Below are 26,397 nucleotides of genomic sequence, written 5' to 3' on the forward strand. Positions count from 1 at the left end.
AGAAGGAGTGGACCTGCAACGCTGCCTTTTGAAACACTGAAATGAAAACATTTATTTTTGTAATTGAAATGGCTACTAATATCCACACTGTGGATTAAGTAGCAGCCTTATCATTTAATTAAGCTCATAAGTATGAGGTTGCATTTCAGTGCTTGAAGCAAGGAGGTGAGACACTGCTTTCACCACAATTAAACGGTGTTTATAAAGTAAAAGTTTGCTTTGCCCATTAACCGCATGATATTTATAATACATTTATATGGCTATACAGTATTTATCTTACAAAACATGTGAGTAACTTTTTAGTGAAGTGATAACAAGTATTTTTCACATTTCTCTTTCCACGAAAACACCAAGACCTCTTACATGCACCTCACATTGTTAGTAAAACACCCCCCAGGCAGTCATGAGAACTCTTATGGTAAGTTGTATGAGTATGATAAAAAGTCAAACTGAAGATCCTAATAAGGGATGAGAAGATTAAAAAACCAAAGACCTGGTATATTTGAATTGGTTCACATAATTCTTTCGCTTCCTACATTTATCTTCAGCCTTCCTGTTTTCACTTCAGTCTTGCTTTAGTTGCCAAAATACTCTTCTCCCCATCATAGTCCATGATCCTATTGTGAACTTTTAAATGTAATTAATACTGTATATTGGGTTTTTCTCTTTCAGAGTAAGTGGTAGATAAAATAAAGAATATGGTTCTTTTCCCAGATCTCTGTGGTCAGTTACCATTGATTTCCATGGCATATACATTTTTTTTTTGATAAATTAAAAAAACAAACAAAGAGGAGCTGACTAACTGGTGCAGATGAAAGTTGGGTAAGGTCAATTCTTCCTTTCCTGGAATTTTCTTAATCTGTTAAAAGACTAACCTGGGTTTAAAGTCTGAAATAGCTAACAGCATAGCTACTATATCACCAGATTTTCAAGGTGAACCAGAGAAACACAGGCCCAGGTTTTTCTCCATCACAGTATTTAAGGTGAATAAACCACCATTGAATATTAGTGTGCACATATTGAAACAGAAAGCTACAAAGAATACCAGTCTCCATGATTTGAAAGCATAATATGATTTTTTGTATTGCAATGCTTATGAAATCAAATTAAGATGTGCCCAAAGAGATAAATTCAACCCTTGAAGCTCTTTGCTCTTGCAACAGACCCAATTTTCTGAACTGCTCATCCCTGCATAGGAAATTCTCCCCCTCAAGCCTCCATGCAAACACAAAAGAAATAGCAAGTAGACTAAATGTTATTGGTCTCTTCAGGTTGTGGCTCACTTTTTTCCCAGTACACTCAAGTCTGAGTTTTCTTTACAGCACACTTAAAGGTACAATTAACTGAATATTTGCATATTATACTATGAGAATGATAGTTAGAAACATTGAAAAAAATGAAAGGTCAGAAAAGTCTTAAAAAGTTATTAATGCTACACCTGACTCTTTCTGTGTGCGAACCTAATGGTTTGCAATCCACACCTGCTCACTGCATCACTTGGTTCTCACCTACGTTTCAGGAGACCACTAAAGTCAAGTTCTCCTGCATCGTCTTGTCCATCACCGCTGTTATTAATAGAAAAAGATCAAATCTTTGTTTAATACACAAAAACTTAGACAACACACATTGCAAACTCTCTGCACATCTCTCATACTCAACACTGTCCAGACACACAGCTAATGGTATAAAATCAACACAAACTTGTATTCTTTTTCACACAAGTTATGTTACTTTAGACGCTTGTGAAAAATAACACAAAGGTTTGTATTGCTTGTTATTATACTTTGATGACAAATTTTTGTAACTGCATACATAAATTTGCCAAGATTTGTGTTAGATTTCAGTAACACAAATGAACGTGAGCTAGTCAACACAATGAGCTTTGTTTTTCATTTACATCGTGTATCTGTATAAAAACAAAGGGCTTGTGCTGATCTTTTGCTATGAATGTAAAACAAAGATTTGTATTGCTGCGTGGTGCTTTTAACAATGTATGTCTGTGTCAAATACCATTTGACATTATACTTAAGACTTAACTTTCTAAATGAAGGGAGAAAGTTAAAAACAGTACATTGTATATTTTTACAGATGAAATCATATTATTATGAAGGTGCATATTTTTCTTTAATGTAACCTTAAGCAGTAAAACCTTATTATACAAATGAATATAAACAAAATAATGCCCTTAATGTTTGCAAACAGGAAGGGTAAAATCCTGTGAATGGTAAGTCAAACAATGCCAGTATTTTATCCATGATTTTGCATGCTAGGTATTCCTTAGAAAAACAGACAATATTCAGAGATATCCTCATCTGATTGGGCAGTAATTATTGCAGTTAAAAATTATTGCACTTTAAAAAAAAATATTGCACTTTAAAAAAGATGTGCTGAAGAGAGGTGTGCGCCTTTAATGTAACATCTTTTGTCTTTACTCTTTAAATCAAATCTCTCTAAATAAAAGCAGTTACTTTTTAGTCACAACTTTGCTTACACGTGTAAATTAATAAACTGCATTCATTTTCTATCTATAAAACATTTTCAGTCTGAATACTTCTGTCCTTGTATGACAATTTTCACAATAAAATATAAAGATGATTTTATTTGTTGTTTTATAACAAAGGTAACTAAGAAGGAAAAAAACTTCAGACACAATACCTTACAGCCTGTGCACATATTATTTTTTTTATATCTTCTGCATATTTCATGTATATTTATATATATATATTTATATATATTATTTCTAGTTTTTCTCTAAAGATGGCCTTATGACACTTTTTTACTGTAGGATAAGATAAGGCCAGCTCTTGTCTTCTTGAAATCAGTGTCCTTTTTGTCTCTGCTTTTGATCAGTATAGGATTGGGACCAGGGTCTTTCATGTCATAGCTGACAATTTTCAGGAATGTGGTGAAATATTTTAGTGAATGAAAATATGTTTTTAAAAACCTCTGAAGAATCAGATATTGAATTGCCTTAAATATCGCACCTTCTCTTAAAGCAATGGCATTGTAGTTTTACAGAAGAGTACTGTCTGTGTTGTAGCTATTTCATTCTTACCCACTAACAAATACCTTAAGCTCCATTTTTTAAATTTTTATTTCCAAAACCAGTGCGAAGTTACTTGATACAACTGCCTGCCAAGATTGATGCAAGTTCTGTACACGCTACCAGCATCCATTACTGAGGAGTTTCATGGGATCACCGGTTGAAGTTACCTTCTTTTGAAAGCAGATCTGATGTCAATGGATGGAGCAGCTTGAGAAGATTCTGTGAAGTAACAGTAATACAGGAATTAAAAACATAATTTGAAATTGATGTAGTTTATGTAATCAATGCGATTTGGCATGTGAAATTTCTTCTGTTTCCAGCTAAATGATCACAGTTTGTGTACCTTTGACATAAGTTCTGATAGATGTGAAGCTGCTCAGTGATAAACCAAGTTTACTTAATGAATTTCCCTGACCTACTTCTTGCAGTTCTGCATAGGAGATCCGTCTCAGCGGTGTTTCTCTCACACACCTTCCTGCCTGTACACAGGCTTTGGCCTTTTTCTTCCCATTCCCTACCCTTTCTCTCCCACTTGCATCTCTCACTTTCTCAATATGCCGAGCCTCAGAGGAAAAGGGCACTCTTCTCTATGGCTACAGGCCCATGCTGACTCTTGGCTTTGTGTGAATTACTCCTCTGTGCCAGTCTTAATCGGATTAAGAGGTTCTGATCCACAGCAAGTGCTTGGATGCAGCCACACGGGCTCCTGGCTAGCAGACCTCTGAGTACACAGCCTTCCTGTGCCCCTTGGGCTGTCAGTCAGCCATTAAACATCCCATTCGCTGTGGCCTACTTGCCCTGACTGGTGAAAAAACAACCCAGTCTGGGCCGTTTCGTAGGCGTGTTTTACTCGGTTGAACAACTATTTGGTCTGCTGGCTGCTGTCCCTGGAATTTCGGAAGACAATCTGTCTTTCTCAGGCTGATCGTGCAGGTATGCATGCAGTGTTGTGCTGGCAGAAGTGCTCTCAAAGGAAAAGATGAGACTGTGGGTTAATGTTTGCTGGTCAGACCTATTAGGATGCAGAAACAGGCAAAGATATAAATCTCCAGTGCTCTTCTTGTTGGGCTATTCATTGTTTTCACGTGGTGTAGAAGAAATCTGGCTTTCTGAGGTATGATCACACCATGCCTGAGCAGGGTGCGAGCACTGGAGAGCGGTGCCCTCTACACCTCCCACTCCTCAGAGGCTGCCAGACAAAACCTCACTCTCTGAATAGCCCTAGGCCTGGTTCTCTGTCTTGTGTGTTGCAGCCTGTTTTGAATTCAATGGGAGTTTAATCTGCCAGCTTTTCTAATTTTTGGATCAAACCTAAATGTCCAGCAGAGTATTTATCCCAATGTTTATATAAGAAATCACAGATGCTTAATTCTCTGCCATCTATGATAAGGTTTGAACAAAATGATGTGGTATTTCAGGTAAATATACATATATATTTATAAAGCTTTACAGATGCAAGTGGAATCTTACCAGTGACTTCAAGGTCAAAAGAGCAACTGTCAAACTTGTCCTTGTAAGATACTTCACAGCGATAGTTCCCTGCGTAGTTTTCCTTAGCTTGAATGATATGCATCTCAAATGTGTGAATCTAAAAATAAAACATAATTGTTTATTAATATGGGGGATACGCTTGCATAAAGCAGAAGTTAAAAGTTTTGTTTTCCAGACCTAAACCAGTATGGTGAGGCCAGGGTTAGAATCCGCTTCTCTTGAAATTCTGCCTATTGTCTAAAACTGATCTTTAAGCTCTCTGGAGCTTTGTCTGTGAAAAGGAAAAGCAGGCAAACCTTAGTATGACGCTCAAATGACTCCTTCAGCTGTAGGTGCTTCCCCGCTTTGCTGGCCAGGTCCATCCATTTTCCTTTAAACCACTTAACATTTGGCTTTCGGAGAAGATCTTTGGCTTCTACTTTGGCTATAAATGTAATATTCCCACCTTTTAAAAAGAAAAAAAAAAAAAGACAATAATTGAGGACCACGATAGCTCAGTCACAGTTGTATAAGTTTCATTTACAACGGCTCCTTCCAGTCTCCATGTGTTAGCACTACCATGACAGTAAGAATCAGAGGGGGTGACAGAGACTATGAGAATATACACTCCAGAGTGTTACAAAGATTAATTATTTGGGGTCTGGAAGCCTTCTGCCCGTGACGATGTGGAGCTTGAGCCAAACTAAGAAGCACGAAAAATTAGCTGAGGCAAAACTCCATGTTGTCATGGGCGAATTGTTCCCAATACTTGCATTTCCTTGCTTAAAATAAGCATGCACATTCCTAGGCTGCCAGCCACTTGTAACATAAACTCCAGTCTGGAAAAGAAAGTCTGGAGCTCTTCATCTATTTCTATCATTAATTCTGGAAGGTGAAAAGGGAAGGAAAAGATTCTTCTGTAAACAGTAATTTGGGAATTTCCATCCTAACATTCAGGGGTTCCAGAGAAGAATACAGCTAATTCTTTATATTTATTTTCCAAATAAATCTGCTCAAAATTCTCTTTTTCTTCTCAGAAACTGAGAAAAATAGTAGGAGTGTGTAAGAAAAACCCATCTGCCCACCTACTAGTGTATCTCTGTACATAACAGACATTTTAAGTAACCTGTACTGAACTTGGCACCACTGCTGCTATGCTGCTACACTGCTTACATTGACATGTTAGTATGGCTCAGAAGTGCAGTTTGAACCTCCTTGCTCTCCCCATTTACTGTGGTCTGGCTTACTTCACAGAAGGGTCGCAGACTGCTTGCAGTGAATTCCTCTGGGATGAAATTAAAACCAAAGACGTGCTCTGAGAGTTTACCTCCTGTGCTCCAACTGCTAGAAGGTACTTAGACCAGCAGACTAGAGAGAATCCAGAGCAAATCCCCCAGAATGGTTATATTAGGGGCGACAGTTCCACTCAGCCAGCCTCCTTACAAATTTGCTCCTATTAATCAGCTCAATCTACTTGCTGATTTACATGCAGCTGCAGTGCATAAAAGTTGACCTGTGAATCTTTAGGCTACTCCGCAGGTCTCTGTGTAGATGAGATCTTCCTGACATATCAATAACATTACAACCAACAGCATCATAGTAATAAGCTCTCTTCTCCAGAAACTGTAACTCCTAGCCATTGTGCCCAGTAAATTATTTAAGTTAGTTTTGAATTCTATTTATTTATTTATTTTTGCTTCTCTTTTTAAATTCTGTTTTGCCTTCAAAGAGTGGACTTCACATCCAACTAAAATCAGTGGAAGTATTTGTAGCTGGGGGCAGAAAGTTGAGTGCTGTATGAAATGCACATACTTCTTTTCAGTCTCTGTCTCTGTCTCTCAGGAAGTGGCTTTTAATTTTGTTTCCAAGCACTTACCAACACTCACTGAACCACTCTGAGGTTTTTCGACGAATAAGGTGGATCTTTGGGAGTCATCACGTTTTTCTGTCTCCTCTGGAGCTCCATCTCCAATTGACCATACTGAGATGCAGGGAGAGAGGGAAATATCAATTATCTGAGCATGTTTTACTCCCTCCATAATACACTTACCTGAACTCACTAAACTGTCTAACCCTATTACCTCTTTCTTCAGATGTCCTGAAAAATATGTAAGTTTTTGTTCACACTGACATCCATGGATTGGCTGTCACATTGTGTACAGTTCCTGAAAGAATGCTACTTCTGTGGTGACAGAAAATGAAACTCTTACGGAAGAAGAGAGAGCAACCTGATCAGCCAGGGTGGGTACTGCGCAACTTGAATGGCACCAGCATTCAACCATGAGTGCTTTACAGAGGCAATACACAAAGGTCAGCTCTTTGTTTTTCAGAAGGGAAACCAGAGATGGAGGTTCTGAAAACACAAACAGCTATAACAACACACAAAACACAGATGATGCATCGTTTCTGTGAGTGTCTCCCAAACTCAAGCTCAGTTGATTGTACAAGCTAGTTTGTCCTTTTTGCTTCCAAAATAGGCCACTGATGAAGCTTAATTTTGAGCTTTGTTCTCTTCTACCATGATAGAGACAAAGAGTTTGGGAATTGATCATTACAGAGAAATAGTTCATCAGATGCAAATGATTCCATCACATGTTCAGGCACAGCATCTTCTCTTCTAGAAACAGATTTTGGAACTGAAAAGGAGCAATGGTAGTGAGAGAAGAAGCAAGTGAGCAATGTTCCCAAGGCAGAAAACTGTGCCAGCACAGCTTTGTGTTCCTGGTGTTTCTGCTTATCTGAATATCCAGGGCTTTGTGTTGTGTGGTTATTTCTTGCATGCAAAAGCATGCTTAATGCTAATTCCTAACAGAAAAGGCAGGGAGAGCAAGATAGTGACTGTCTCTACCAAGAGAGGGTACCTGTCTACCGAAAGGCAAAGTACGTCTCATTCCAAGAAAGAACTTGTCACATCTCTTTTCTTTTGAGGAGCTCTGGTCAGTTCATAGGTAAAACTGAGTAAAGTCAGTGCTACCCTGGCAGTACTGAAGAGCAGGGCAAATGTGGAAATGTTCAGCTATACCAAACAAAGCCGGCCATGTCTTTCAAACCAGAGCTGCATCCCTTGCTCCCAAGGGACTTCTAGTTATTTCTGAATCAAAGATAGCTTTCTGTAGTTTATCCAACGCTCTTTTGATTTTGGTTTTGTAACTACTACAAATGATGAGCCAATTAAACAACTTTTTTAATCTTCTCAAGCCATGTTCTGAAATTTAAAGATCCTTTCCCTGCTCAGTATTTTCTGTTGAAACTAGTTTGCTAGAAGTCAAAATTGTCTTTCTGTCTCATAGAGATTAATACTATGGGAACCTTTTTAACTCATGAATGTTGCTATTGCCATGACAACCATAGAAAATGCATCTAAACTGTTTTTATTATCCTGAAGTCTATTAGAAATTTCAAAAAGACATCAAAATGCTGGATAGCTCTGTTGTAACATCTTTGCCTTTAATTCTTTCAATGAATTATGTATGGTGTGCCTAATACCTCCGTATATTTCTGCTTGTACAATATTTTTCACATGTAAAGACATACATGTATATACACACATGTATATACACATATATGAAGACATATGCAGACATACATGCACACAAATATATATAGATACATATCTATATATACTCTATATACTCTAGATATTTAGATTATGCTGATATAGTATACTAGTATATGGAAACACTTAAGAACAAGTGAGAGTTACTGATATGAACAGAAGGATCTAACAGCGCTTGGAACAGGAACTTGTCACGTGCAATAATGAACCTGAGACACCACAGGGTGAAATGGAAAAAAGGATATTAATAAATGGAAGAAACTTACATAGACTCATTAATTCAGTACCACATAAAATAATGCATACATATTATCATCACCTCTGGACATTAGCTTTTTCCTGTTTATTAAACAAACAGAACAAAACGTGGGTTTGACGTTGCCTCGTGGGCCTGGCATAGGCTGCTATGCCGGGTCAATAACCATGGTTGAAGTACCTGCTGCTCATTTTGTTCCAGAGGCTGCAAATCCTGAAACCACAAAACTGGGTGTAGTATGCATTACCTGGCAGAGTAGGAAGAAAGAGGTTATGACTTTGCTAAGTTCTCCCCACCATCCTTTGAGCTGTGAGAAGAAGCCATTCTCCTACAAGTCTCCTGGGGACTGTGTATGGGATTCAGGTATGCCACTGCCACCCTGTAGGCTGAGGAAGGGAATAGTTGCATATCTATCTATATGGAAATATATATAGATAGATAGGTATGTATGTATGTGTAAAGACTGATACATGTCCTGTCTGGTGCATCAAAGCCTTCTCTCGGTTTAGCTGCTAGAAACCTATTTAAGAATCTGATATTTAAAAGCATTTGAAAAGTTAATGTGTATAAACAGTGGAATTAAAATTAAGTACTATCTTTAATAAATAACTCATTAATAATGATTTTATCATGTAAAATTTGGAGTATTTCAACATGTTGTTCAGGAGTTCTCACCTGAATCTTTTCTTTCCGCTGGCTTAGACATCCCATCTGAAAGGGAAGAGCAATTTAGGTGACACCAGCTTGGAGATCACAGTTTAACTGACCTCAGGTCATTGGGATTTTAAGAACATTGATTCTTCATGCAAGAAGATTAGAATAAATATTTAGGACTGTACCCATGAGGTTGAACACCAGAAAAAGGAAGTGGACAGCTTAGAAAAAAAAATCAGAAATCTTTTCCCCTTTTCTCTAGAAAACCTAAATTCAGTTCAATTCCCATTCAAGATTTTATTTTTAGTGGTTCATTTTTAGAAGGTTTCAATGAAGCTGATACTTTCCTCATGATTAGGGTGGTTTTAGATAAGAGATTGTTTTATATTCTTCAATATTTTTCTGAGGGAACAGTACTCTGAATTGTTTAAATAGTCTATTTATTTATTATGTTTAAAAAATTTATTATTAATAATTGAAATTAAATGTTAGGGTTTTGTGATTTAAAACTTTATTTATATTTTTAGCTCTTACCAGTGAGCTCTGACAGTGTAAATCAATGTACTGCTACTGACTTTCCAGATAGCATTCAGCCCACGGTTAATAATACAAAGTCTTTTGGAATGGACAAAGAAAATGTGATCATTTAAGGCAGTGAAGATGATTCAAAGTATTTTTAGTTAAAAGTTTTAACTACCTTTTTTTTTTTTTTTAAGAAAGATCAAAAGTTTTTCATTTGACACACTGCAAAGCCTTTTTAGTGTCCAAAATCTGTGTTTCATTCACAGTCTAATCTCTTTAAAAAACATTGCTTTCTTTAAGCAAACAATGGTGAAGTGTTGCCCATGTCACATCTACCATGAATGACCCCTGTACTGTTGCTTTTCTCCTGCCAACTACCCAAGGCATTTTATCTGCCAGCTTGGCAGTGATGGCTTGGAGTGGTAAATTAAAACTACCCGTCTTGTAGGTAAGACATATGGCCTAAGGAGCGGTGTTAGACAATTCTGTGGATAAATTTATTTTGAAATTATAAGGCAACTATTTTATTTGTAATTCTGGAATTTGGTCTCAAGATTAACCTAGAAATGCATTCTGTATTTGTCAATAGTAACAGACAAGGGGAGTTGCCTTCAGAGATGTTTACTGATTTTTACCTTCCAATGGCAGAAGTTCTAACAAAAACCTCAAGACAGGACCAGAAAGAAACTTGTCTGGTATGAAGGTCCTGTACTTCAGAACATGGATTACTTTAATTTTGGGTACCACAAAAATCTTATTCTCTAATGAGTATGTTTTGAGTTCAGTCCAAAAGTTTGGACTCTTTCTTCATTAATAGTCATGAGAAAAATCCATACATACATACACACACAAAGCACTATCACAGTCAATCCTAACCTGCTGGTGGTGTACTAACTGAAGTGTCATCTTCATCTGTGAAAAGAAATACAAATGAAAAAAAAAGCTGCGTAAAGAAACTCAAAGCACAGGCGATCATCTGCTTTAAAACAACTATGTGAAAATGTAAAACCTGCAAAAGAAAGGGAAAAATCGTAATAGTCAGGAGCACTCACAATGGAAACTTCAAACTGATGAAGAAAGCTTTGCGTAATTCAGTAGCTGAAATGGTAAACCTTAATGTTTCAAGCAAGTAAAAGAAAAATGAGATGTGAACAGTGATCTATTATTAAATCATGAGTTTATATGGAAGCTGCTGAGTGGTTCTGTTTGTTAGAGATGTAATCCACAGTAAATACATAAAAAGCCACAATGAAATCAAGGTCAATCACATATCTGACCTTCTGAGGAAGATGCCATTTCTCTGATGTCCATGTCTGCAATTAAAATGTGCACCATATATGCATTCAGCAACATTTAAGTCAAGATATGCAACAGTCCCCTGTATTTATACTTAATAATTTCTTTATTGGAATACTAATATAAAATGAAAGGAATAAACAACTTGTTCCCCCCCCCCATGTTATAAGATAATGCCTTAAAATAGAGACAGAACTATGATCATCACACTGGATTTTCCTTTTAAGCACACTGAATGTTAACAATCATCAGGTATTAAATAACCAGAAGAAATCAAAATCCAGGCATTTAAAAAACGCTTAATCTCATAAAGTACAATGATATATATGTATTTATATAAACCAAAAGCCTACGAAACATGAAAATGACATTAAACCTGAAATATTGTAATCATGAGTATCAGAAATCTAGAATAAGGTAAGGACTAATTTTATAACAATCCCCTAAATCTCTTTGAATTTTAGATGTTGACAAGAAATCCCAGAGATACCAGTTTCTGATAAAAATACATGAAAGGTCTTAAAAGTCAAATAATTAAAAAAATAAAATAAAATAAAGACATGTTTAGCAGAAAGGCTGGAATAAACTAGGTATATTTAGGATCTAATATATATGTAAAGCAAAGATAACAATATGTCTTTTAAAATGTAACAAAAAATAAGCTGGAGAACATTTCAAAGTGGAGGAAAAGATAGTTGAACTAGAATAATATTAACCCACATTTTTAATTAGAATTTTTCCAGATTTGGGTTTCCAGAATCAACTTTTAACTCTGAAGTCATCTTTAAATTTGTCTTTATTTTTTCAAGGACAAATGCAATACCTATGGCAAAAACACATAAGGTTTAATTGCATTTTAAAGAATTCTGGTTGTATTAAATTTTATGCTTGATAGACCACTGAAGGTTGGTTGGTCTGATAGCCGAATTTAAATGCTTATCCCTGACATGTTACTCATTCCTTTTTAATGATTCATTAGACTTCTTTTAAAAATTCCCTTGGGAAGAGGATGTCAGTTGCAATAGAAGCCTTGCACATGAAGGATTAATTCGTTATCTTATAAATGTGTTTTTTAAAGAAAAAAAGAAAGAGAAAAGGGAAAGAGAAAAGGAAGAGAGGAAATGAAAGGAAAAGGAAGGGAAGGGAAGGGAAGGGAAGGGGAAGGGGAAGGGGAAGGGGAAGGGGAAGGGGAAGGGGAAAGGGGAAGGGGAAGGGGAAGGGGAAGGGGAAGGGGAAGGGGAAGGGGAAGGGGAAGGGGAAGGGGAAGGGGAAGGGGAAGGGGAAGGGGAAGGAAAAGCATACATTAAGTGGAAAAGTTCTCACCACCTGAATCTTCCATTGGTGTCAGCAGACATTGAAGATACTCATTTTCAATGAAAGCAAAATAATGACAAAGTCATGTCAGATTTTTTAACATATCGTGCTAGCAATTAAATTAATGCAAGGCTAAGTAATTCCACTGCAAATGTGTCTGTGGAATTTTAGACCTACTTTCCCTTGATTTGAAATCTGTTACACAAAAATGGAAGCTGAGATTCTGCCATCAGTCACATTGTTGATAAATTTAATGTTTTTCAGAAGTGGCAAAATCATTCTAAGCTCTTATTTTACTTTTTATTATTATTATTGTTGTTATTATTATTATTTTAACCATTAAAAAGAATACTTGAAAGCCATGTGTCAATGTCAAAAGTCTGGTCCCACATAACTGAACATGTGAATTTTGAAATTTTCTCCACTTGAGCATCATCTCAAACTTGATTTAATTGGTGAACAGACCTGGTGAACTTATTGATCTTTCTGTAGTGTTCCCTTGGTGTCACTCACTGATGACCAAGGGAGCTGGCACGAGAGATACGGCAGGAATATGTAAGCAGGAGTTCTGGCCAGGGCAGAGACACTGTTTTGCAGCTGCAGTTCACTTTAGAGCACCTTAACATTTTTTTTTGTACTACTGCACATTGGAGTAAGTCTTCAGGGTTAAGACAGGAAGTAGATAAACATCACTAAGAGTGAACCCTCGTCTTCACTCTACATAAATAATTTGAGAGTAACTCAATCAACAGGTTCTGTCATTTTAGTTTATGCTGGAATTATTGAGCACACTTTAAGCCTCCTAAGACAAATAGTTTGAAATTTAGTTGCCTTCAGTTACGCATCTGATTTTCAAAGAGCATTCACCAGTCCCATCAATGGGACTTGTCCCTTCAGAAACTAAAGTACATACGTCAGCAATGGAATTTTAGTAGAGACATGAATGGATAAGTGAAACCTGAAGAAATACAAGAATGAAACATGCAGACATTTTAGTAGATGGTTGGATGTAACCTAGAGAAAAGAGATAAGTAAATCTGAATAGCTGGATTGGACCTAAAAAGGAATGAGCAAATTGATATTAAAGTTCATTTATTCCAACAATTAGAAACACAATTATAACAATAGCCAATGTGTAAGATAATACTGAAATTAAAAACAAAAGCAGAAGAATGTAAAATGAATGGGTTCAGGATAACATAGTAAATTAGGCAGGATTTCTGCTGAGTCACTTTTTGATCTGGAGATAAAAGGTATGCTCATGTGTATCCTTATTTTTTTCACAAAATTCAGATGTTTTTCAAACTAGAAATACTATAAATTGTTATTGTACACATACACGCAAATAAATTACTGCTGTGAACTACTGATGTTACAGCAAAATGACAGGATAACAAAGAGTTTATCACAGTCCTTCATTTCTTAACTTTACAGTGAACATAAAGGGACATAAATATTTAATTTCACACAGACAATAACTACTAAAAAGAAATAGAACAGTAAAACAGACACACAGATAGGTATACTTCATGTGCTAACTTCTGCAGCTAACATCATCTTAGAAATGAGGGGAAAATTTAGGACCCTGTGCTCCATAATTATGGACCAAGCTTTCTTTCCTAGGCACCAGGTTCAGGCATTGTCTGACTGCACTGAAGAGGGCCATCCCAGATTCCTACATGCAGTTTTTTGTAAATTATCAACAAAGGAGTCACAACTGCTAGCACCCAGGTATCTTAGGATCACTGTAGAACTCAGATATGAATTTTTTTCTATTTCATTCCCCATTCAGAGAAGTACCTAAATCTGTTATTTCTGAAATTACAGACAGTTTTATAAGTAGCTTATACAAAGCTGACCTCTGGCTGGTTCTGCCCTCATTTCCTTGTTGATTATGGACAAATGGGAGAAATGGAACCTTTTCCTGATTTGTGCATCATGATCACCATTATAAAGATTTTCTTTTGACAATCAAACATGAAGGAATTACTCTCAGAAAATGTACTTTTCCTTTGTTGGTGACACTTTGCAACAAAGCAGTAGCTGATAGGAACAATGGCATTATACTGTTCAACAAATATATTTGTGTCATTAAAAAAAAGACACAAATACTGCTGCTGAAAATGCTGAGTGTCTGGCATTGACATATACATTGCTTTGCAAAGTTAACAGTTCCACTGGAGCATGACAGAAGGTTATTCTTTCTACATATCAGTATTCAGATTTTCACTGGAATTCTTACTGAGGTGGCTGCTGCCACTGTGAATTGAAACTGGAAACACCTCCCACAGTGAAATCTCAATTTTTGGGCAGCAAATCCTCCTAGATAGGATAAGCACCAATAAAGAATTTTACCTTTAGGAAATACCTGTGTTCTTCTCTAAATTCAAAACAGAAATGGTATAATCGCGTATAAAAATATAATAGAAGTATTTGATGTGATACCTACCATGTTTTCTTTTTAGTTCAATAAAATGTAGGCTTGTGAACAGTAGAGAGAACACCGTACATGTTAACTTCAGGGACAACCATTTCTCGTGTCAAGATTAAACCAAGCAGAACTAACTTCTAGAATAGCCCAAGGCAAGAACTTCATCTTTGTTCCTATCATTAGGCATGCAAGTTATTCCTGAATTGTGTTTGCATTACCAAGATGACAGATTTGATTACTCACACAAAATGTTGTTTGTCAAAATAATTGCTCAATGAAAAGATAGCTAGCAAAATAACATGCACTGAAGCTTGGTTCAGCAATTTTATATTCTAAAGAGTATTTGAATCACATATTCTCAGTGCATTTTGATTTTGCTGAGAAAAATGGCCATGCATGCCTTTGTTAAATAAATATGCAATTATAAGTGTGTGAATCCAGTGTGTCTAGAAGGCAAGATTTTGTCTAGGAGACCAAAAGGCAGAACATATTTTCAAGCAAGCCATTTCTTGATTTGCCATGAAAAAGCAAAACTGTGCCAAATAAAAAGGAAGCATCAGTTTAAGTATATTTTCTTCTGGTTTAACCTTTTGTTGGAATGAAAAATAAAAAAGATCATTCTTTTCAAAATAAGCTGATGAGCTGTTTGCATTCTACTTTAGCAGGAAGTACAAAAAGGAGTGGAATTTGACCCAGTTCCCTCAAAATGTATCTTCTTAATTGGAAGAACTTCCAAAAGAGCTGGAGTCTAATCTCAGCAATACAAAATATGCATTGAAAATGGAGCAGATTTTACACGCATTGGTAATGGAACGGTGATGTGTTTGTTCACAGTAGACAGTCCTCAAAGACTTTTTTTCAGAACTTCTAATGACCTCAGCATCTGAGCTCCCAATGAGGAAGGAAAGAGGAATATGCTGGAAGGTAGAATATGCAATATAAAGTTTCTGTGATAGAATAGAAACAGCTTAGAATTATAGATTTTCCCCACTATTTAAAAGCTACCAATGTGTGTAGTAACCGAGTTTAAGCAAGCTTGGTCAGTGCCAGCATTCGCATTCACTTAAAGATGGCTTTCTGCTCATGCAAATCACTTGAAATTTGATCTATTAAGAAAAACAGTCTGTATAGTTATTGTTGCTAAACAGTGTCAGTTCAAGGAAGTTTTGAAGATACTCATAAGAATCTTAATTTGCTTGTACTGGGTAAGTCATGCAGAAGAAGGATATTGAAAGCTTCACATCACACTTCTAAAATTTGGCACCAAGATCCTGAGTCCAGCTTCTACTCAAGCAATCCAGCATCAGGACAGCATTTAGGAATGTTCTCTTTACTGCACATTTTTGAAATATATTTTTGAACTCACCTTTGCCCTTTTCAGTTCCACCATCCTGTGGTGTTTTTTGTTCTGTGTAGGAAGTACAAGTATATTTTTGAGAGGATCTTAAAGTAAAAAGAAAAACTTACACAGCATTAAAAATATACATCAATAGTGTAGGTTTGCTAGTATTGAAAAACCATGGTTAAAGAATTATTAATATACATGTATACATCATTTACAATTGCAATTCCATAAAGCATTTGTTATAGACGCATGCATATCAATGCATTTTCTGTGTTTTGAATGAATTATAAAAAAAAAAGGTGTTCTTGTACTCAGTGAAAGCAACATACTGTTGTTGTTTGTAAGTAGTTGTTAGTCTTTTGTTCTTGGGGTTATTTACAAAAGCCTTAGAAAAGAATTAGATAACATTGTTAGTATGAATGGGCTTGGATCCTACATGAGATACTTCCAAATATTAACGGTATCCAGAATCCCATTCCCTAAGTGGTTTATCCTTAAGACAGTATACAGAGAGAGTTTATTGAGAATGTTCTCATTTCTCATTGTCTTCTTCATTATCATTTTCATCTTACCTAGACTTTTTGATTTGAGTTTTTTTTGATCAGAATAGTCGATAGCTTCTCATGTACTCCAATGAGGTGTATGTGAAATAACTCTAACCCAGTATACGTGAGAAAACTTGAACTATAGATTGAACAAAATCAAATTTTCTAAGTTTTCTCCATTTCACTATTGGATTTCTATTATGATTCCTATTCTTCTGGGTTTTATGTCATTCAATTTGCATACAAGACCATTTTCCATAGAAGCTCATCAAGTCATATGAATTGTACTGACTTCAAGGAATACGCAGTCAATACTCTATTTATTGTGAAAAATGACTTTGTGTGGTGAACTTACCTGTCAAGTACTTGGTATAACTTGGGTTTGGATGAAGGTCAATGGACTAATACCCTCAAGGTGAAGCTAAGATAACTTTCGTGTCATGGAGGAAAAATTCGAAAGATCCAGTGGATATTATTCCTAATTTCTTGCTCACATGTGCATAGCTGTTTTAACTACAAAAATAAAACTTGAAATGTGGAAGACAAGGCCATATTCTGTAGGTGTGACAGACCCTTAGCTGCTTCTGGTTGTTAGGAATTTCAAAGCTCCAGTTGTCTGCAATATTGTCTGTCTTGGACAGATGGTCAAACTCATTCCTTTTTAATGGGAAGTTTGCTACAGTAATGCATTCCTTTCCTACTAATAGCTGGGATTAGGAGAATTCACTGTTCTTGGAAGGTGATAGCATGTTTAAATCCCATTTGAAAACATTATTCATGGCTGAGTATAACATCCTGATAGCTTGACATTGAGATCTAGAAGTTCTTACAATGGCTTCCCCAAAGTTTGTTTTGTTCTTAATCATAAAGGCTTACTGACACCCTACTTGTTTTACAGAAGACTGTAAGAAGTAAAGGTGTTGGGAAAAGGAAGGTAGTTATAGAAATGTTTTCATATTTAATCCTGTGTATTTAAAAAGAAATGAAGAAGATGTTATTTATTGGACAGGATTGGTAGAAATTTTCAAATAATGCTTCAAAAATTATATTTCTTTCTGTCTATAGAAACCTGTCTGCCATTTCAGTCTTACTTAAAAGTTAAGGTTGATGAAGAACATGAATTCAAGTACAAAGTGTATCTACTTAGAACACCAGTGTGAATATTTTGGAGTATCAACTGTACAGATCTTACTGTTGAGTAAAAATAAGAAAAAAAAAAAAGTAACCATCATGACTGAAATATTAATTTTAATTGTAAATATATGCAATATGAAAGAGCTCATACTAGCATGAAAATATTATAGTATTATTTAAATGCGAAACTCCTTGTGGCAAATGATACTTTTGCCTTCAGACTTTACCATTTCTTAGTGAAAGCATGTATCATTTAAACAAAAGTGTCATTTAAACAAAATCAGCCTTGTAAAATGACAGTTTGCAAGATTGTAAGTACATGCAGGTTTAACATGTGAACTGGAAATTTATTTATTCTGTTTGGTATTGCTGCTCAGGTAGCTACACAGAGAATAAAACTCACCAAATGGTTAAATTAGACAACTGTAACACATATATTTATTATATATATATATATTAACCAACATCTGAGAATACAGTACAAATTTCTCAATGCAAATCAAATCCATGAGGCAAAGGTTTGCATAACTTTTCATCTCCCACTAAAGAGAAGGTAGCAGCTTTGCACAGAGTTTCAGCTTTACCTGAAACCCTAGTCCTATGCATGAGTTTCATCTCAGCTAACTTTGGCTTCCTCAAAGGTATTCACCCACTCCAATCTAGACATCTGGACTCCTTGGGTTAGTAGCCTAAACACAGACAACCAGTGATGTTTTAGATACATTATCCAGGAAACGTTCATTAGATGAGCAGATACATCCCAGGATCTGCTCCACTGCTTACAGGTGGAGCAATGTTTTCAGATGGCTAATATTAGGTGAGATGAATCCAATGCTTGATTCTGTCATCTTTGCTCACATTGTACCTTCATTGGGAAATGGAAAGGAATATTTAGGTAATTAGATGTTGTTCGGCATCAAAGAAGACTGCATAATTTAGCTACAGAATTTAAGCAGTCATCATTTTCCTGTACCCTGAAGGGACATATACAGGAAAATGTTCATTTGCATCATTATGCAAATATCAGGTCTCTCCCAAAGAAAAACTGAATCTGAAAAGTCAACACAAATATTTGGGCAGGCTTTCTTGCCATTCTTACTGGCTCCTTACTTTCAAAAGGACAACAAACACAAAACATGGTATGTCTAAGCAGTATCTAATCTCGTGCAATTCTCTTGTTAGTATTACAGCACCAATTAGCATTTTTTACACTAACCTGGAGGTGGTGGTGCATTTTCAGTTTCAGTCTCTGAAAAATGAAGAAAGAAGACAGCTATTGAGCTTCAAGAAAAGCAAATAGTTTTTGTATATTTGGTGTATAGTTTTTGAATTTGGACACAGTTTGGTTTAATCAATTCATTGCAGTTCTCAGATTTTGTTGGCTTTCACACAGGTGATACTTGGCATCTTCAGAATGACATGGTCAGAAGCCTAAAGCTTATATTCTTTGAAAAGAGGGAATTGAACTTGTTCAGTCCGGAGATATATAATACTTATCTACATGCATGTTTCCATAATAATTTGCATAGGTGTACCCTAGTGCGTTTAGGCAGTTTTGCTTTAGGACAGCTCTGGAATATCATGGAATGCAAATTGAATTTCAAGTTTGGGTTGGATTTGTTAAAGTCAATTGGTTCCGAGCCTGTACTTAAATCTACAACTTACTAAGCCAACATCATAACTGATACACTTTTGTCAGATGATACCTTAATGTTTGAGCAAATTTTCCATCAACTGGGATAGTACCTGACAGATCTTTAACCATGAAGTGTAATGGATACATTAATTGAGAAGGATCATATACAGAGAATCTAGAGACCTCATTTTCACCACAACATCAGATCTAGAGTTCAGTGTTCAGTGCAAGCAGAAAGTAAAAAATATCAGTCCAGCTGCTCTGTGTAGAACCTACAGTTAGTTCGTTTCTTTTTTTTTTTTTTCTTTTTTTTTCACTTATGGTTTTGTTTGTTTGTTTGTTTTGATCTAAATCACTTCCCTTTTCATTTGTGTAATACAGAAGGTAGGCTTTCTATCCTATTTTAATGTTATCCTTTGGGATGTCATGTGCTCTGATCTGAAAACAAGAACAAATTAACTGGATAAAGCTTAATTTTTAAACAGTTAAAGGAAGCTTATTGTCAACCTATAAAAGCATAAGAACTCTAGACTGGTTGAAAATGGAATATTTATTGGAGAAAGTTTATTGACTTACAGCTCAACTACTTGCAACAAGCAAAGATTTAGAAGGGTGAAATCCTCAAGTGTAATAGTAGAAGGCTGATACTAGCTTTTGTCATCTTATGGGCATTAACATTTGGAACCCCATCTCAGCTCATGTTCAGGAAATAAAGTTTCAATTTCTGTCACACACAAATGCTGGTAAGGCTGTTCCTTTGCACACAGGTCTAAATATAATGAAAACATACTTTTCATTCTTAACAAATTCATGTAATGCTTAAAAGGGAGAAATGCTTTTAGTGCAAAGATAATTTTAAGCTGGGTGTGTGAAAATGATATGCTTTAGGAACTTCCAGTCACATACACAAACACTATAAATTGTTGTAGAGGGTCCAAACAGAATCCCTCACTAGAGGGAAAGGGCTCAATGCTGTAAGCCTGGTCACAGCACTTACCATGGAATAAAAAGGAAAATGTGTATTAAAGTCCAGCAGACACAGAGTCTCATTAGGAGAAAAAAAAAAAAAAAAAAAGTTTAGCTTTATAGCAATTTGTCTTACTGCTCTACCTACTAACATAGTAAATTTTTCTTTGTGGCCTAGGACAGTATGAAAATTTCCATAAGGAAAAATACCTTTTAGAACATCACCCCTTCATTATCATGAAATTTCTGACAGCGCCCGCTATGAATAGAATCTCATCTCTGTGGTATGGAAGTCTTTTTCTTGTATGAAAAAGTAATAGCAGAAAATATTGGAAATTATTGGAAATTATACTTATCTTTTGGAAATTTGGTTGCTAGAAACAGGGAGTATTCTTACTACCACTGAATTAGAAAATTCTCCCCAGCTCACTGATCCAGTCTCAGATGGCATGGTTATGAGTGTTTTGAGGGACTTCCCTTGAGTTTTTCTTTCATTTTGAAAGTTATTTCATGGCCTGCTATGTCCTCAAAGTAAGTGCATTTTTAATTGTTTTCACTCAAATTGTTTCATTTATTGATGATTTTTATAAAAGATTGCCCATTTGGGTTGCTACTAATTATCAACAGATAATAAGAGTAGTTTAGCAAGTGTGAATGTTTTTCCAGGAAAAAATAGGCATAACTTTGTATTCTGTTCAAAACCAGCTATGTCACAGGTCTTATTTTGTAGAAGATTTTATCTTGCTGTCAGAAAAATCACACTTAACATTTAGTTATAATTAAAGGCAGCAATCAACTCAACACAGTGAACTAGACATAGTCACTATCTTTAGTTTACTGTATAAATAAATACATGTTCCTCCTAGAAACATTTTTGCCAGTATAAACCTATCAGTGTACTATACACTCAAGGTTTAGATATGGCTGCTCCACAAAGCAGTGCTTTGCAGTGATATAATATAGTCACGCTTTGTGACCAAAACTTGATATTATGGCCACTGTACATTTTTACAAATACGCAAAGTCTCCTGTCATACAGTGGTGTCGGTCAGAAATCACACATCTTTGCAGTCCTGGCTTACCTAGCACTAGGCACAAGTGTTATCCAAATCCTACAGTGCAGGCCAGACTTAAACCACTATTGTTATAGTCCAAACTTAATCTCACATATGCAGACATACAAGGAGGTACTCAAAGGCTGAGCAATGTTATGGGCAACATGCTCTACTTGACCCTGTTCTGAGCAGGGAGGTTGGACTAGACCACCTCCAGAGGTCCTTTCCAGCCTCAACTCTTCTGCAGTTCTGTCATGGGAAGATGGCTGAAGCCAGTCCTGGAAGTCAGTGGTTTCTTTCTGAAACCACAGTTCAAGGCTTCAGGCTATTGCTAGGAAAACTGAGCTGAGGGGAGAGACCTGAAGTTTGGAATGGGAGGCAAAAAAGGAAGGGAGGTGGTTCCAGGCATTGGAGGTGGCAAAGACGTGGAAGATACTTCAACATAATCTTTTGGCCATGTGCAACCCCTTTCATGGTCATGCTTGGCTTACAGTTCCATTCCCGAGGACAGCCAGGAAAAAAACATTAATAGCACTGAGTAATTTCCACTTCCCCAGAGAATGATAGCCCTTTCTGGCTGACCTCTGCAACAGGCTTGTCAGCTAGGAAAGGGCTCCGTGCACTCAACCAGCAGCTTACTGTTGTGGTCTTTCTCTAGGAGGCATGCTCACTGGAGTTCCCAAATGCTATTCTCAACAGCCATGTTGCCTAATATGGTGCTCTGTCAATGCAATGTCAGGGGGCTGATGGTGGAGAAAGTGTTGCCCCTTAGGAGAAGCACCATTCTTCACTGGGTTGGATCAAGCCTCTTGAGCTACAGGGAAAAGAACCCATTGAAGGTCCAATAAACAACTGGGTTGATATCATAATGTGAACTTGGTCTTCTACTAAGCAACTAAAGCTATTTTCTGTCTTGCAGCTCCTAAGACAAGAAGTGATGATCTCTTCTATGTACTTCTTTATTTAAGGAGCCAAGAATCTTGCATTTCAGTGAGTTGTGTTGTGCTAAACACAGATCTTGATTTCTTTGTTGGATTTGAAACTTGTAAAGCAGCTGACTATATATGTCTACAATAAGAAAAGGAATTATCAGTACATTCTACGTGACTGCTAAGAAAAAATAACATATTAAGAAGTGCAGTTAGCAAATAAAATGAAAACACAACGGTCACTTAGGAAAGCATCTCCAGAAATGCTTTCATGTCTCATCCATGTTATGAGATGCATTCAGGATCCAGTTTGACATAGGATATGAGCACTTAAAGCCAAGAGATTTTTATGTGTGATTTATAATTATGCATGCGCACATACACCCGTGAAAATCAGCAGGAGATGCAATTTGACCCATTACCAACTATTTTCCATCACTGTCCCACTTTTTCCATCTTCAGTTTTTCAGACAAAATAAGACATAAAGTCTCTTGCTATACATAATACATAACTGTTTTTAAAAGTTCCATGAGACTACCCATGTGCTAAAGTTATGGAAATGCTTAAGAACCATGTTAAATTGGGACTATCATTATTTAAAACTCCAATTCCATTTTAGGTCTGGCTGCACTGACATCCGACCTGCAATAACCACAAGATGCTTTGGCAGGGAATTGACAGGGTGCTTATGTGTAGTGGCCAGTTTTCAAAGTCTCTAAATTCCCACTTCCACTGGCTTCTGTGACAGCAACAAGCATAGAAACTCCCTGACATCATATATATTACTTTTCACATTGGAGTGTAAACATAATGAGGCATGCTGACAGTTCTAAAACAGTTCCCAGGCCCTACTTTACTACTGTGCTGAAGTCAAAGTATCCCAAGTCTTGCAGTTCAGACCATTTGAGAGCTGCAGGTTATCTCCAGCATACTGGCAAAGAGGTCTGGCTGTATAATCCTTCTAATCTTGTGACTCTGTGCTCATGACCAGGTTTGTTTTGGGTAGCCTTAAGAAGAATGCTCAATGGTATTGAAAAAAAGAGTAATGCATACCCCCCCTCACATACACATCCGCCCCTTAGGTGAAGAAAATGACCTTGAGCATTAAATAAGGGATTGCACAAAGTCTAAAGGTAGCGTTTCACTGTCCCTGGGCTGGAACATTCACAAGAGGGAGGAGGAAAGTCTCCTGCATTTATTTCTTCCTGCATTTAAATGTAGATTGGTTATAACCCAGCAAAGACTCTGGTTGGAACAGCCAAAGGATTCAGAATCTCACCCAGTCTGACCAGAGGGCTTACTCCCATTTACCTGAAAGGGAAACCGGGACTGTAACTGCATCACCATGGATACAGGTATGATATCTGTCTGTGTAACAGCAGCATATTAAAGTGACTTTCATATGTCAAAGAGCACGAGGATAATCACTTAATGCTTTTTGTCACAAAGGACTGTCAACTTGTGTCAAATTTAAGTAGGTGGATTAAGCTTGTGGACATAGCTTCAAGGGATCAGACAAATATAACTATTACGTAGGCATTCCTAAAGTGCTGACTCTGCTCGTCAAACAAAAATAGACAAAATACTAGTTTGGGGAGAGAACATGGCTCCCTGCAACCCTTATGCAGTTGTTGTATGTAAGGATTCTTCTCTGTGTGCAGTCCCTAAAAAACACTAGAACTGCGTTTGTGGCACATTGCTTTCTCTGGGGGCAGAAAGTGCTCTACCAAAATTGGTGGGCACGGAAGGACCAAGGATGTGGAACAGTTGCCAGACAAACCTCACGTCCAGACAATCAACAGAGAAAAGTAGGAAAGCTACTTGCTTTCACTACTGCTTACATTCCTGGAAAAACAAACAACCAAACCAAACCAAACCAAACCAAAACAAAACTCTGGAGAAGATAAATAACTCAAAATGATTTGACCATTATCTATAGGTCACTTCACCCAGGCCAGTAGAGAGTCACAGGGTCATCAGTGATGTGACTGAAAGCCATAGCCTCATCTTTCGGAAAACAGAATCTTGCTCAACAAAACCATAGGCATTAATGGAGCATGATGAGCATTTCATTGGTAAACAGTAGCCTTAGGAGACCACAGATTAAATGAGCTGGGAGACAGGCGGCTTGATCCAAAATAATTTCTAATCAATAAAAGTTCTCCTATTGCATTCAGTTGGACTTAACTTGAAGTAAATATCTATTCTTATCAATAAAAAGTAGAATAGTTAGCAGTTTGCAAAACAGAAACACAATCATACAGACAGGGTCTTCCCTCTGCCTCATGAGTTTGAATTATCCACAGAGAAATAATGTTACTTGCATATAAATTTTATAGACAGTTCCCAATCTGAGTGGAAGCAGTAAGCTATAATCCCAGCTGAAATCATTACCTTATTTTTTAGAATTCCCATGGGCATTTTCTATGTTACTTTTAAAATAAAGGTACAGAAAACATTCCAACCACATTTCAGTCCTAGGTCCTAGGAGCAAAAATGGTTTGGACTTTAGTATAAACTTCAGTCTAAAAGGGTAAAGTTAAAAAGCAATGGTGCCCTCATGCCTTGCCTACCTTAGTATTATTGTGACCAAAAATATGATGGAATCAGACTGATAAAATTTATTAATATATTTCTATTTTCCATTACCAGTTTTAATGATGGTTTAGGCAGATTGGGCTGTCTGTTTTGGCTCTGTGTGACTGTTTCTGGTTAGATATAAAAGCAGTAACCTTGGGTTAAATGCTATCCCTTACTGCAAAAAATTGAACGAGTCAGCATGTTCACTGAAGCTGAAATTATTTGTATATTCCAGCAATTAAAAGTTTCATAATCCACTGATGCATCTTCAGGTGGAGAATGGAGCAGAAATAAACTTAGTATTTAGTTTTAGATTTAGGTTTATATATGATTAAAATTCAAAACCATTCCTAAAGAGTTTCAGCTTGTGGGGAGTAAAGAAAACCAAAATGAAGAATAATAATTAGTCCCCACACACAATCTCACCTACAATACTTCTGTTTCAAGAAATGTCCGTATACTTCCAATTATATTGGATTTTAGGGGCCATGGGTTCAGATCAAACTATCATATATTGAATGCAGAATGTTCCCTGATTAAGAAGGACTGAAAAACTGGGTGAACAGTTGGAATGAAATGCCCAATAATATTGAATTCTGTGGAGCAGACACCAAAGCAACAGGTTATAGATCTACTTGAGGAGCTGTGCTTTACTTGTTGACTCCAGATTTTGCCTTCATTGCCAATGATAAAACAACCATCACTTGGGCCGTGTTTGTTTTCCTTGCAGTTCCCATTCTCCTGTGATGATGTTATTAGAACAAATCTGATCTTATGTGAGCTTCCACAACTTTCTAATTTCTTATGAGAACTTTGCTTTCATTATATAACTTTGATTAATCACTAAAGAACACTGTAACCATGACCTTCAACAATTTCTTTAATAAAATATATGTTTGCATAACTGAATTCTTCTAAGTTTGTGCAAGTAGGCTATCTAGTAAGGGACTACATCACCCATGCATTAAAAACAAACAAACAAACAAACAAAAAACAAAGAAATCAACAACATCAACAACAATAAAACACATATCTCATCTCTGGTAGGAGGGAGGTAGTCATCAGCAGTCAGCACCCTCATCAGATGGTGCAAGACTTCCTTGGCAAGCTTGAAGTTGCATATGTACTGTAACTGGGAACTAGGCAGCTGCCAAGAGTTGACTGTTTAAAATAGATAAATCCACTAAAAAAAAAAAAAAAAAAAAAAAAAAGGACTGCTGAGCACTTGTGCAACTAAGAGAGAAAAAAAATAAAATTCATGGTTGTACCTCACAGATCACAGACTGGAAGTAGACTACAATTTGAGGGCCATGCATGGTTTTGATTTTTTTTTCCCCATTAAGCAGTTTTCTAACTTATTCCATCATGAAAAACAAAGTCCTGTTTTTTAACTTCCAAAACTGAAATTTTTGTGATGCTATCTATCCTGAAAAATCTTGTGGGCAAACCTTTGCTGGTTACACTATCTACACAGCAAAAGAACTTTGCTGAGATGTGTTGTTTGCCGTCATGACTGTACCTTTAAGGGAAGGGTTTATCAGCACAGCTGTACCTGCAAAGCCATTGAAAAATTCTGCAGGCATGGGTCTGTGACTATACCGATTGATCTTTTATTCCGTGTCTTGCCATGGTAGGTTTTACTTTTAAGGTTGGAAATAAAA

General features: G+C 36.5%; 1 protein-coding gene across 1 annotated transcript in view; it reads right to left on the bottom strand.

Moving 5' to 3' along the window:
- Nucleotides 1-26,397, bottom strand: part of MYBPC1 (myosin binding protein C1) — a 110,717-nt gene that overhangs the window by 45,418 nt on the left and 38,902 nt on the right. Inside the window, exons 2-7 of the mRNA XM_050709615.1 lie at nt 15,912-15,988; nt 6,393-6,497; nt 4,834-4,982; nt 4,517-4,634; nt 3,214-3,265; nt 1,509-1,565 (exon numbers count right to left, since the gene is read on the bottom strand). Coding sequence (XP_050565572.1) covers nt 1,509-1,565; nt 3,214-3,265; nt 4,517-4,634; nt 4,834-4,982; nt 6,393-6,497; nt 15,912-15,988 — 558 coding nt within the window. The remainder of the gene's footprint in view (nt 1-1,508; nt 1,566-3,213; nt 3,266-4,516; nt 4,635-4,833; nt 4,983-6,392; nt 6,498-15,911; nt 15,989-26,397) is intronic.

Source organism: Cygnus atratus, chromosome 1 (genome assembly GCF_013377495.2).
Source record: "Cygnus atratus isolate AKBS03 ecotype Queensland, Australia chromosome 1, CAtr_DNAZoo_HiC_assembly, whole genome shotgun sequence".
NCBI classification, from domain to species: Eukaryota; Metazoa; Chordata; class Aves; order Anseriformes; family Anatidae; genus Cygnus; species Cygnus atratus.